Genomic DNA, 12550 nt, shown 5'->3' on the forward strand with positions numbered 1-12550 from the left:
AATCCCGGGGTTCCAGGAGGGATTTCCGGGGCTCCAGGGCGGAATCCCGGGGTTCCAGGGGGGATTTCCGGGGCTCCAGGGCGGAATCCCGGGGTTCCAGGGGGGATTCACAGGGTTCCAGGGCGGAATCCCGGGGCTCCAGGGAGGAATCCCGGGGTTCCAGGGGGATTCACAGGGTTCCAGGGCGGAATCCCGGGGCTCCAGGGGGATTCACAGGGTTCCAGGGCGGAATCCCGGGGCTCCAGGGGGGATTTCCGTGGTTCCAGGGCGGAATCCCGGGGCTCCAGGGGGGATTTCCGGGGTTCCAGGGAGCTCCCCCGGTGCCGTGCCCGTCCCGTCCCGGGGCTCACCTGCATGGTGGCGGTGGCCGCGGGGCCCGGCGCGTCCCCCCGGCGCCGCTGTCCCGGCGCTGTCCCGCCGCTGTCCCGCCGCTGTCCCGCCGCTGTCCCGCCGCTGTCCCGCCGCTGTCGCGCCGCTGTCGCGGCCGCGCGGGGCTCCCCGGGATCTGTAGTGCGGGGCGGTCCCTCGCTTGTCCCCTCCTCCCCGCGTCCCCGTCCGGGCTCAGCCGCCCTGGGCAGGGCTCCGCGCGTCCCGGCCCCTGCGCGCCCCGCGGTTTCGCTTTCCCTCCGCTCCTGGCTCCGTCCCGGTGCCGGGGTTGATCTAAAGCGCCCAAGGGTTTTTCTGCTGGTCCCCCCCGCCCCCGGAGCGCGGGTGGCACCCGGGGTTTGCACCCTAAAAATGCTGAAAGATTTTTGGGGGTGTTCAGCCTGGAGAGGAAAAGGCTCCAGGGAGAGCTCAGAGCCCTTCCAGGGCCTAAAGGGGCTCCAGGAGAGCTGGAGAGGGACTGGGGACAAGGCATGGAGGGACAGGACACAGGGAATGGCTCCCACTGCCAGAGGGCAGGGATGGATGGGATATTGGGAATTAGGAATTGTTCCCTGGCAGAGTGGGCAGGCCCTGGCACAGGGTGCCCAGAGCAGCTGTGGCTGCTCCTGGATCCCTGGCAGTGCCCAAGGCCAGGCTGGATTGGGCTGGGAGTGACCTGGGACAGTGGGAGGTGTCCCTGCCATGGCAGGGGTGGCACTGGTTGGGATTTAAGTTCTATTCCAACCCAAACCATTTAGGATTCTGTGATTTTATTTTCTCTATAGAACAGGCAGGACAAAGGAGAACTTTCCTTCCAACTGTGACTAGAAGCACACGGATTTTCACTCCATGCTGGGACATTCCAACTATCCCCATTACACCTGGGAACAGGGAGTGATGAGCTGGCCTACCTCAGTTTCCCCAAGTGCCAGCAGGTGCAGATGCCCACAAAGACACCCAGTGCTACAGTGCCTGGCTCTACACTACAAAAATCCCTCGCAGTGAGGTGGAGACACAAAACAGAGGCAGAATTTGGGGGAGATTAACATTTTCACCCCTTTGCAGCACTTGGTGCCTGGCTGGCAGGGAGGTGCTGGAGCAGCACCACACTGGGCTCTCCCAGGCTCACCAGGGCCACTGCCCAGCCCAGTCCTGGGCAATCAATGCTCCAACCATTTGTGCACTTGACCCTGGCAAAGAAAAGCCCCTTTCCTTCCCCTTTTCCCAAGCTGGCACTAGTTTTACTCCTTGTGGGGTTTTTTTGGGTTTTGGGTTGTTTTGTTTTTTTTTTTCGTTTTTGTTTTTTTTTTCCTTACAGACAGCTCCCAGTGATTATAATTACACAAACCTCCCCCAAGCAGTCATTAAATCAGCACCTTCTCATATAGAATATATACATATATAATATATATATATATAATTTATAGAGAAATGACTTTTGTAAACAATATTCCTCTACTCCAGAAGGAAATGGAGCCCGGGGCATAACACAGCTCCAAAGACGGAGCTCAGAACCAGCAGCTCTGTGGAGCAGGTGGGAGCCCTGTGCCACCCCCGGCATCCACTTGTCCCCATTGGGATGGCTCTTGGGTGGGGACAGAACTAGCTGGCTCGGTTTGAGTGGCACCACTTTCAGCTGAAGCAAACTGGTCCGACTGTGAAACCAAACTGGTGCGAGGCGTCGCCGTTGTGGAAGACAGCCAGGTCCCGCAGGGGCAGCAGCCACAGCTGCTCCGTGCTGAACTGGAAGATGGTGTCGGTGATGGAGGACTCGTTGTCCAGCTGAAATGACCACCAGGGACAGCTGAGTGGCACCAACCCACTCAGCTGGAGCTCCCTTGGCTGCTCCTTGTTGCAGCCAGTCTCCATCCCCAGCCCTTCCCGGCTTTTCCAGGGTGGTGACCTCCCCCATGTCCCCCACCCCATCCCTTGCCACGTCCCAAGAGCAGGAAGGATGTTCTCCATCCCCATCCCACCCCACCGTGTGCAGCCTCATCCACCCGCTGCATCCCAAACTGCGGGGGGTCAGACACTCTCCAAAGGGCTCTCCAAATGTCGGGAGCCTTTTGCAGGCGCAAAGGCTGCGCAGGGCCAGGCTCACCAGGCAGCCCTGCAGGCTGGCCGCATAGCTGTGATCCCGGGAGTCGGCCAGGAAGCGGATTTCCTTGTCGGGCTGGGGCCGGCCGCGCTGGGGGGCCGGTCTGCAGGAGTACGAGACCTTCTGGGTGGCGCGGTGGCTGTGCAGGCGCAGGAAGCGCAGCTGCACCGGGCTGGCCCCCGCGTATTCCAGCTGCAGGGACAGCGGGAGAGGCTGCTCCAGGGCGGCTGTGATCCCCTCAAGGCTAAACCCTGGCAGGGGCCAGCCGCTGTTAAGCACTGGAGTTCCTCGCAGAAGGAGGTGTCACATCCCTCTGCGCACAGCCAGGGGACCGGGTGCTGTCCCAGAACTGCAGGGTGGCACTTGGAGACCCCAGACCTCAGCTCTGTGTCCCCTTGCTGTTCCAGCCGGGCACTCACCAGGAAGCCCCCGGGCAGGGTGCTGAACCACTCAAAGGTGTTCTCAGAGCTGTAGGTGCTCAGCCAAGCCTTGATGGGGACCTGAGGGGAGCGGGGACAATTGTCACGCTGTCCCAGTGGGGGATAGTGGCACTGACAGGACACGGAGCCAGCACAGAGCCCCTGTGTGTCCCTGCAGCCTGGCACACACCGTGACCAGGATCCTCACTCCAGAGTGCTCCGACAGCTCCCTGCCAGGGCAGTGGGCACCACAGCAAGGGACTGGGCACCCTGTCCCTCTCCAGCCCCACCAGCCCTTTTCCCCACCCACCCTGAGGGGGCCCTCGGGACTGAAGCTGCCCCATGGAAGCCACCCCATACCTGGTTGTGGACGGGGGCGATGCAGGTCTCCCCCCCAGCTGTGAAGTTGCAGAAGGCCCTCAGCGCGTCCTGGGGGCTGCCCTGGTTGGGGTCGATGTAGTACTGCCCTGGAGGGAGGAGAGGAGAGCCCTGGCACCCAGGTTTGGCACAGGGAGGGTGCCACACAGTGCCATCCCACCCCAGCTAGTGGCCTGGCTGCCAGCCCGTTTCGCCAGGGATGCCCACGAAGCCCATCTGACCTCATTCCCCAAAATCCTCATTCCCTCTTTATTTCAAAGAGCTGCCTGTCCCTTCACAGGCTCTGGAGACCAGGCCAGGTCCAGGGGAGCCCCCCATGCCCCTGGTACCGTCGGGCAGGCCAGGGTGAGCCAGCAGCAGCTCCTTGCAGGTGGTGGCCGGGTTGGTTTTGGTGCCATTGGGATGCTCCACGAGGGCTTGCAGCTCCCGGCTCAGGGTGTCCAGCAGAGCCCAGACCACGGTGTAATTCAGGTGGTTGGAGGAATAAATAAGGTGCTGAGAGAAAAAGGAGGGGCTATCACCAAACTGACCATAGATCCCCCCCACCAGGTGCATCATCAGGTGTTGAGGAAGGGGATGGCATGTGCAGGGGACAAGGACAAGCATAGGGTGAGAAGGAGTAGCTGGATCTTCATGGTCCTGGTGCACAGGGGCCTCGGAAGCAGCAGAACATGGGACAGCATCGCTGGCAGCCCCTCCCTCTTGGGCAAGGGTCACTCACCTGCAGCTCCTCCTGGGACAGCATCAGTGCAGGCCCGCTGGGACCAGGGGGGCCAGCCAGACCCTGGGGGACAATGACAGCGCTTGGTGGCACTGGCTGCTGCCCACGAGCATCCCAGCAGCTCCTCCACCAGTGCCAGCAGCTGGACATCCCCATGGAATGGCAGCATGGCATGGCAGGGCCTCACTGCCACGTTTAGGGGAGTGAGGGACCCAAATTTTGGGCTGAGGGGCATTTGTGGCTCTGTTTACCGGCATTCCTGGTGTGCCCCGGGGGCCTGGCAGGCCCGGGAAGCCTCTCAGCCCCTGCCAAAGGAGGAGGTGGAGAAGGGAAGGAAAGCATAGTGGGAGATGCTGCTGTGCTGAGCTGCACCCCCACGGCCCCCCTGCACCCCTGGAGTGGGAAGGAGGGAAGGGATCCCATGGCAGGGCTGATCCCACTCCAGCTGCTCCCCACTACTTACTTTAGGTCCAGATGAGCCCTGGAAGGAAAGGACAGGACCAGGATAAGGGGGAGGCAGGTGGGATAAAAGCTGCATCCCTGTGGGGTGAGGAGTGAACCCCAAACCTGCGGGAGGGGGAAGGACTCACCGGTGTCCCGGGAATTCCAGGGTGTCCCTGTGGGCCAGGGGGGCCAGTGTCACCCTGCAAGGACAACAGAAGAGCTCAGGGCACTGCACAGGACATTCCCCAGCCCTGCATCCTGCTACAACCCAGCCCCTTCCTCAGGTGGATTTTATATGGAAAAACAAGAAATTCACCCCAAATACTCATTTCAGTCCCTGACATCCCTCTCCACCCTGCCCTTACCTGCTTTCCCTTGGGTCCTGGCCTCCCAGGGACACCGTGGGGTCCTGGCTTGCCCTGGAAACGTGGCAGGATGTCACACAGGGTGACAAGGGGCCGGGGGGAAGGAAAAGAGCAAAACCTATCACACACCTTGAAGCCATCGTCCCCTTGCTGGCCCAGGTCACCCTTGCTGCCCTTCTCGCCCTAGGAAAGAGTCAGGGAGAGCTTTGGTGGCAAAGGGAAGGGCAGAACCCCCAGGACAGCAGTGTGGGTGGGGAAATTCCCAGTTATGGCTGGCTGCAAAACTTCTGGAGCAAAAACCCCCAAACACCCATCCTTTTGGTTCCAGAGAATTCACTGCACCCAAATTGCTGGGGACAGAGGCAGCAGGAGGGATGATCAGCTCCAAACTGAAAGGATCATCCCAGACTAAAGTTTCTCTCAGGAAGACCTTGGAAGTTGCCAGGAAGCACTTGGAGAGAATAAAGAAGACTCTTGTTGTGCTGAAACCAGAAGCAGGGAAAAAATCCCAGCACAGCCTCTCCTCTGCCTGCTCTCCCAAGAGCTGCTCACTGGGCTGACAAAAAATTTAAAGTTTTAATGATTCCCAAGGTTTCATTTTCCTGAAGGCTCTGAGCAGCTCCCCATCGCCAGAGACTGCTTGGGATGGGATGGGATGGGATGGGATGGGATGGGATGGGATGGGATGGGATGTGCTCAGTTTTTCCAGCCAAGGATCCATCAGGAATGGCACAAGGGAGGTCAGCTCGTGGTGCATCAGCATCAATGCTGAGAGCAGGGATTAAAAGGCTCCACACTGCTTGCAACTCCAGGAGGATGGAAAAACTGCAAAAGGACTGGATTTGGGAGAAAATCTAAAGGTTCCATCTCCCAGCACCTGGGGACATGGTGGCCAACCCTCAGAGAAGGATGGTGCAGCCATCAGGGTTCAAAAGAGGGGAATATGGGATGGCATTCAGCAAATGAAATGCCACCCTGTGCCCAGCGTCCCTGCTGTGCCTGGCACTTGTTCCCTACCTTGTGTCCTTTCGGTCCGGGGTCTCCTTTGGTGCCCTTCAGCCCCGGGATGCCCTAAGAGAGAAACGTGGAACTGCCTCACCCTGTGGCTGAGCTGCTCCTGTCAGCCCCTGGCAAGGAGGGCTCTCCTCACACCTGAGGATTCTGAGGATTTCAGGCAGTTTTTAGAAGCTTTGAGGCATTTTTTCATTGTTTCTTTGATTTTTGCTTTCAGGACGATCCCGCAGCAAAGCCCATTAAAAATGAACTGGAGGTGCCTTGGATGGCTGAGAATATCCAATATCCAGCCTGTTTTTTGTGAAGTTGCCAAAGTTGGGCTTTTTTTTTTTTTTTTTTTTTTTTTTTTAGCAGAGAAAAAGCAATTTCGAGTAATTAAAATGAGTATTTTGGTCCTTTTTGCCAGCTGCAGTTTGTCCCTCCAGCCATGATAGCTCTTTGGGAAGGGGGCACAGTCCCACCAGTGCTCAGCACTGCCTGGCATCAGACACATACCTAAAAGGAGGATTAGGCTTCCAGAACCACATTTTGGGAATGATGTGCTTTGTCTGACTGCACACACCCTCCTGGGATGTTAATTTGGGAGGAGAAGACAGGAGGAGATGGATGAACCATTTAAAAACTTCCCTCATCTCATTTTAAACAGATCCCTGCTTCGGGGCCCTGCAAAGCTGGGTCAAACAGTGGGGTCAAACAGGGAGCAGCCAGCACCCCAAAACCCCACACTGATACTCACGTAGGGTCCCTGGGGTCCCTGGGGCCCTGGAAGTCCTTTGTCACCTGGGTAGCCCTGAAATGCAAAGGGAGAAGCCCTGGCTGTGCTCAGGATGATGCTCCAGGGCAGAGAGAGCAGCCCACAAGGGCTGCAGGTAGGGGAGATGCCCCTGTTGGGCTGGGAGGCTCTGGGGGGACAGAGCCTTCAGTTATCATGGTTTATTCTTTTCTAACCTGGGGCTCAGGCAGGTGGGAGCACCCCCAAACTGCCAGGGGGGCAAGGCAGCCTGACAAAGCCACCTACCTTGTGTCCCCAGGGTCCCCGTGGGGGCTGCTGGCCCATCTTGCCTCGCTTGCCCTGGGGACCACAGATGAAAGACTCACAGGTAGTTCCAAAACTGATCCAGACACCCCTCATCCCTCCAGGATCCCCTCTCCAGGGATTCTGAGCCTCCAGAAAACTGGGACCACTCTGCAGGGCCTGCACGGGCTCCAAGGAGCAGCTCCCTGCCACCCTCGTGGGGACAGCAGTTCCATTTACCCGTCTGCCAGCTTCTCCTGGGAGCCCTTCATCCCCTTCCTGCCCCACGTCGCCCTGGGGGAAGAAGAGAGGGAGGGTGTGGGTCTCCAACAGCTCAGCCACATCCCAGGACTGGGGAGGAGGAGATGGGGACAGAGCCCAGCAGGCACTGAGGGATTCTAGAGATGGGCACCAAGAGCTGCAGAGGTCCCTGTGCCCCCCAGGGCCACCTGAGCCAGGCTGGAGGCAGGATCTGCCAGCCCCTCACCCAAAAACCAGCCCAAGAGCATCCTGTGTTTGCCAGCTCCTCCTGGGCAATTCCCAGTTTTCTCTCCATGGTTCCCACAGGGATTGACCAGCTCAGGCTTGCCCACCCCATGCCCACTGGGCAGTCCCCCTCAGGTGCCATCCCCAGGGGAGCACTTTGGGGGTACCTTATCTCCTTTGCGGCCTTTCCGTCCTTTAGGACCAGCTTGTCCAGGAGGCCCCTAAAATCCCAAAGGAGAAGGAAACCCTGCTGTGAGGGCGCCGTGCCAGGGATGCCCCTCCTGCCTTCCCTCCCTGCCTTGCCCCAGTGTGCACAGGAGGATGTTCTAAGCTGGAATCTTCCCTTTGGGATTTTCCCTCTCTCTGGAGCAGGCTGGGCAGAGGGGGGCTGAGGCAGGGTACAACAGGAGCAGGAGATGGTGCCTGCACTGGACTTTTACACATCCAGGAGATGCCAGCATCCCACAGCCTCTTTCAGGAAGAGCCACCAGGGCTCCATCCCACTCCTCACCATTTGTCCTGGTTTTCCCAGTTCGCCTGGCTCCCCTTTTGCACCCACCAGACCCTAAGAAGGAAAACAGAATTCAAGGCAAATCCAGAACTTTGGGTTATTCAGATATTTGGGTTATTCTCTAAGGGACACAGATATGGGAAGCTGGAAAAGCTGGAGCAGGGAATGGGGCAGAGAGGAGCCTGCTCACCTCAGTGCCACTCAGCCCGGTGGCTCCAGCTTCGCCCGGTGGCCCAAGAGTTCCCTGAGTTCATTTGAGGACAAACCATGAGGCTGGCACCAGGGGAAGGCAGGAGGGCACAGCTGGGGCTGTTGTCCCCAGGGAGAGCTGTGCCAGGGATGTCCCCTGCCCGTCCCCGTGGAGCACAGGCGTTACCTGCCGGCCTGGCTGGCCCTTGGTGCCCACCACTCCTCTGGCTCCCTCGTGGCCGGTGTAGCCCCGGAGCCCAGGGGCACCTGCCAGTCCCCGAGCCCCCTGTGAGCCCTGCAGGGCACAGAGATGGGGACACTGCTCAGCCCCATCCTCAGCAGGGCCCGAGCAGCCACCCCTCAAGGGACTTCATCTGCACTGAGCTTTGCAAATCGACCTGGGATTTATTCCACAGCAAATCCACCTGCAGTTTATTCCACAGCAAATCCACCTGCAGTTTATTGCACAGCAAATCCCCCTGGGGTTTATTCCATAGCAAATCCACCCAGAGTTTATTTCACAGCAAATCCACCTGCAGTTTATTGCACAGCAAATCCCCCTGGGGTTTATTCCATAGCAAATCCACCCAGAGTTTATTTCACAGCAAATCCACCTGGAGTTCATTCCAGAGACTGGCCTCTCCCAGCAAATCACCCAAGCTAAAGACTTGGAGCAACCTGGTCTGTGGAAGGTGTCCCTGGCCATGGCAGGGAATGGAATCTAATGAGCTTTGAGGTCCCTTCCAACCCAGTTCTGGGATTCTGGGATTCTGTATGGGCACGTCTTGCCTGGGCAGAGCAGCACTGCAAAGTGGGAAAACTGGGATGCAGGTGGGATTTATCCTACAGCTGAGCTCAGGGCATCCATAACACATCTGGGACTCTCTGTCGTGACCATAATCCCCATCCTGGGGCATCTCACGTGTTCCAGGCACTGGGCAGCTCCCGGAGCCACACGGACACCTGTGGATCTGCTCCAAGGAGGGGGACATCCAGAGCCCTGGAGCTGCCTCAGGCAGATTGCAGCAGCCCAGTGTTACCTGTGCAACAGCCCTGGCACCTTGGCTCGGCTTTTAACAGCTCTGTTAAAATTCCTTTGGGGAGCTTTAGCTGTGGGAAACCCAAGGAAGCAGAGACTCAGTCCCAGAGCGGGGAGCCATGGCCAGGCTGGCAGAGCTCACTTTGCAGCCACTCCTAGGGTGAGATACATCCCAAAATGCCACCAAACCTCTTTCCCAAGAGAATTTTTGGGGGCAGAGCTGGTACTCACCACTGGGCCAGGCTTGCCACCATCTCCCTTCGCTCCATCATCTCCGGCCTGTCCCTGTGGGGACATGGAGGCTCAGAAAAAGCCCCTCACCACTGTGTCCTTCACCTCTGTGCATCACCTCTGTGGACTTTGAGCATCCTATCCCACATCCCATGCCCAACTGGCCAAGACGGCACTGGGAATCACGTGGGAGTGAACAGGATTCAGCAGCAGGAACAGATTTTCCATGAGGCAGCACTGGGTGCTGGAAAAGGTCTGATTTTGGGGGTTTAGGTACTGGGAGTTTGGGGTTTTAGGGTCCTGACGTATGAGGTATTAAACCCCCTCCTCATTTCTGAGCCCCCCAGCCTGGCCAGTGAAGGGGCAATAAATCCTTTGGGTTGTACTGGAAATAGGGAAGAGCTGGAGAAGCCTTTGGCACTTCCCAGCTCTGCAACATTCCAGGCATCAGTACCTGGAGTCCTGCAGCCCCAGCAGGTCCATCCACGCCTCGTGGCCCTGGATCTCCCTGGGAAAGGAGGGGAAACAGCTCTGTCCATGGAAAACCCTTCCCTGCCTTGCAGGCTCTGCATCTCAGGCAGCAAGGGAAGGGGTGTCCCATGGCAGATCCCCCTGTCACCAGCCTGCCCAGGACATCCATGCAGCCAGTCCCACCACGTTACCACTGGGAAATGTGGGAATTTCCCACTTAGGAATTCCTTGGGAAGAGGCCAGAAAAGGGAGTTTCACCCGGAGATGAAGGGCTGGAGCCATCATCTCTCTGTACCTTCTCTCCCTCGGGACCATCGAGCCCAGGAGGACCTCGGAGTCCTGGCGGCCCCTGTTCAGGGCACAAGCAGAGGAGCCCGGGTCACTCAGCCCTGCCAGTGCTCCCGGTCACAAAAACGTCCCCTGCCAGTTGTGGGACAGAGGCAGGGCCCTGCCCAGTGCTCCTGGTCACACAAATGTCCCCTCACCACATCTGGGACAGAAATGGGCCCTGCCCAGTGCTCCCAGTCACACAGATGTCCCCTGCCAGTGCTCCCAGTCACACAAATGTCCCCTGCCAGTGCTCCCAGTCACACAGATGTCCCCTGCCAGTGCTCCCAGTCACACAGATGTCCCCTGCCAGTGCTCTCAGTCACACAAATGTCCCCTGCCAGTGCTCCCAGTCACACACACATCCCCCCCACCAGGTCTGGGACAGGTGGAAAGGAGACAGGGGACATGATCTGACTTACAAACCATCCTCTGGCTCCAGCAGGTCCTGCAGCTCCAATGACACCGCCCTGGCCCTGGCACACAGAGGGGGACCTGTTCCCAGCCTGGCAGGGGCTGGAACGTGGCTGGAGGCAGCATCATCCCAAACTGCCCCACAAACCCAAACCATCCCTTTGTGCCAGCAAGACCCAGTTTTGGTGTCATGCCTGTGAGACACGAAACTCCCTAATTATGGAGATTTGACAATTCCTAGGGTTTTCTGCAGCTCCTAGAGCCCAAGGTTTCCAGCAGGGGTGAGTGGCCTCCTTGGCACCCATCAGCCAGCCTTTGGGGACATTGCAGGGTGAGGTAGCCCAGCCCCAGCTGTACTTGCCAGCAAACCTTCTCGGCCCTTCTCTCCCTTGTGGCCTTTCCCTCCAATTTCACCTGTGGCAGCTCCTGGACCGGGAATTCCAGGAAGGCCCCTGGGGCCAGCATTGCCCTGCTCAGGGATGGAGACAAGTGTCACCACAAAGAGGGAAAAGAACAGAGCTTCTGTTCTTTTCTTTCTTTCTTTTCTTTCTGTTCTTTTCTTAAATGAGCTTCTGCATGGAGGTGAGCTGTGTCACTCTCTGGCCACAGAGAGCAGGTCACCCTGGGCTGCTCCTCAGCCATGGGGACACCCCTGTCCTGCTCTGTCCCCACCATGGAGCAGCAGAGGTTGAGCAGGCATGGGGTGTTCCCAAGGTGCTGGAAAGAGGGACAGGGTTAGAGACATCCCTCACCTTCTGTCCCCGCAGTCCTGGCTCGCCCGGGTCTCCAGTGTCACCAGTGTCACCCTGCCCGGGGGGAAATGCCCACATCAGACACAGCAGCTGCTCCCCAGCCCCATCCCAGGGTGGGTTAAAGGCTGGGCTTGGATTTCCATGGGCTTCTCCACCCTCCCCTGGCCGGGATTTTGATGCTGGGCAAGGCATGGCCTCACCTCCTGTGCTGGGAGACCACCCCAGCTGTGACCCCCCTACCCCAAAAGTGAGTGGAGACAAAATGCTGAGCACACCTTGCCCAGCACGGGGACCCCAAAGCATCAACCCCCGGTTCCATGGGAGCATCCCAGGCTCTGTGGGGCAAATCTATGGCATGGACAGGGTCCAGAGGCAACACCTTTCCCATTCCCATTCCCCGAGGAGACAATCCCACACGTACCTCCTTGCCTTGCTTCCCAGGCTGTCCTGGTGGCCCCTCTGTCCCCTCGTCCCCTGGCTCCCCAGGGCTCCCTCTGATGCCTGGAGCTCCACGGGTTCCTGCCTCTCCCTGGACAGGATGAAGATGACCAGGATGATTCTTGGCTGTTTTTTGCAGTTGAGCCTGGCTCTGCCCACCATCATTTCCCATACTGGGAAAACCCCCACTTTCACCCCCCTGCCATGTCCAGCAATGTCAATCCCCAGGCATGAGGATACTGGGGGGGCATTCAGGTGCCTGTGTGACCCTGCAGCAGTGGGGTGAGCCCAGCACCACCTCCAGCATCACCCCCAGCACCCACCTGCTCACCCTTGGGCCCCAGCTGACCCTCTGCTCCTGGTGGTCCTGGTGGTCCCTGTGGAGGGAAGAAAAGCCCAGCCCTAGCACAGCTCATGGGCCCAGCTTTAACCTTCTGGCTTTTTTGAGGATCAGCAGCCTGCTCCCATCCTTTCCCATCCTTGGAACAGGGAACTGGGCGGGGGAGGCTGGAGTAGCCCCATCGGGGTGGGGACACAGGTCCCAGCTGTCGTACCTGCTCCCCATCCAGCCCGCGGACTCCAGCTCCCCCGGGATCTCCCACCTCACCCTGCAGAGGACACAAAGTCAGGACAAGCAGCCGTGGTGGTTCTCTGTCTCTGCAGCTCCCCGAGATGTAAATCCCCATCCCACAGGGATGGGGCCAAACTGGGAGCAGTGCTGGCCCCCACAGCCCTGGGGAGGTCAGTGGGGTGAGCGTGAGGCTCGGGGCAGCTCCCAGGGAAACCAAATCCTCTCCTTTGTTCTCACCTTCTCTCCTCTCATCCCTGCAGGTCCTTCACGTCCCTTTGGACCCTCCCGGCCCTGAGAACAA

General features: G+C 58.8%; 2 protein-coding genes across 2 annotated transcripts in view; both read right to left on the reverse strand.

The window, feature by feature from the left end:
* Window positions 1-374, reverse strand: part of SLC31A2 (solute carrier family 31 member 2) — a 6570-nt gene extending 6196 nt beyond the window's left edge. Inside the window, exon 1 of the mRNA XM_068211504.1 lies at window positions 351-374. Coding sequence (XP_068067605.1) covers window positions 351-356 — 6 coding nt within the window. The 5' untranslated portion in view covers window positions 357-374. The remainder of the gene's footprint in view (window positions 1-350) is intronic.
* Window positions 375-1715: 1341 nt separating this feature from the next.
* The window catches only part of LOC137486423 (collagen alpha-1(II) chain-like), an 84801-nt gene continuing 73966 nt past the window's right edge, over window positions 1716-12550 (reverse strand). The window contains exons 41-68 of the mRNA XM_068211736.1: window positions 12487-12540; window positions 12233-12286; window positions 12002-12055; window positions 11662-11769; window positions 11241-11294; window positions 10850-10957; window positions 10497-10550; window positions 10043-10096; window positions 9731-9784; window positions 9277-9330; window positions 8194-8301; window positions 8008-8061; window positions 7818-7871; window positions 7474-7527; window positions 7061-7114; window positions 6824-6877; window positions 6542-6595; window positions 5809-5862; window positions 4921-4974; window positions 4792-4845; window positions 4463-4626; window positions 4234-4432; window positions 3983-4045; window positions 3591-3756; window positions 3244-3350; window positions 2884-2964; window positions 2468-2656; window positions 1716-2148 (exon numbers count right to left, since the gene is read on the reverse strand). Of these exons, the coding sequence (XP_068067837.1) occupies window positions 1999-2148; window positions 2468-2656; window positions 2884-2964; window positions 3244-3350; window positions 3591-3756; window positions 3983-4045; window positions 4234-4432; window positions 4463-4626; window positions 4792-4845; window positions 4921-4974; window positions 5809-5862; window positions 6542-6595; window positions 6824-6877; window positions 7061-7114; window positions 7474-7527; window positions 7818-7871; window positions 8008-8061; window positions 8194-8301; window positions 9277-9330; window positions 9731-9784; window positions 10043-10096; window positions 10497-10550; window positions 10850-10957; window positions 11241-11294; window positions 11662-11769; window positions 12002-12055; window positions 12233-12286; window positions 12487-12540 (2361 nt within the window). The 3' untranslated portion in view covers window positions 1716-1998. The remainder of the gene's footprint in view (window positions 2149-2467; window positions 2657-2883; window positions 2965-3243; window positions 3351-3590; window positions 3757-3982; window positions 4046-4233; window positions 4433-4462; window positions 4627-4791; window positions 4846-4920; window positions 4975-5808; window positions 5863-6541; window positions 6596-6823; window positions 6878-7060; window positions 7115-7473; window positions 7528-7817; window positions 7872-8007; window positions 8062-8193; window positions 8302-9276; window positions 9331-9730; window positions 9785-10042; window positions 10097-10496; window positions 10551-10849; window positions 10958-11240; window positions 11295-11661; window positions 11770-12001; window positions 12056-12232; window positions 12287-12486; window positions 12541-12550) is intronic.

The sequence above is a fragment of the Anomalospiza imberbis genome, chromosome 21, assembly GCF_031753505.1.
Source record: "Anomalospiza imberbis isolate Cuckoo-Finch-1a 21T00152 chromosome 21, ASM3175350v1, whole genome shotgun sequence".
NCBI lineage: Eukaryota > Metazoa > Chordata > Aves > Passeriformes > Viduidae > Anomalospiza > Anomalospiza imberbis.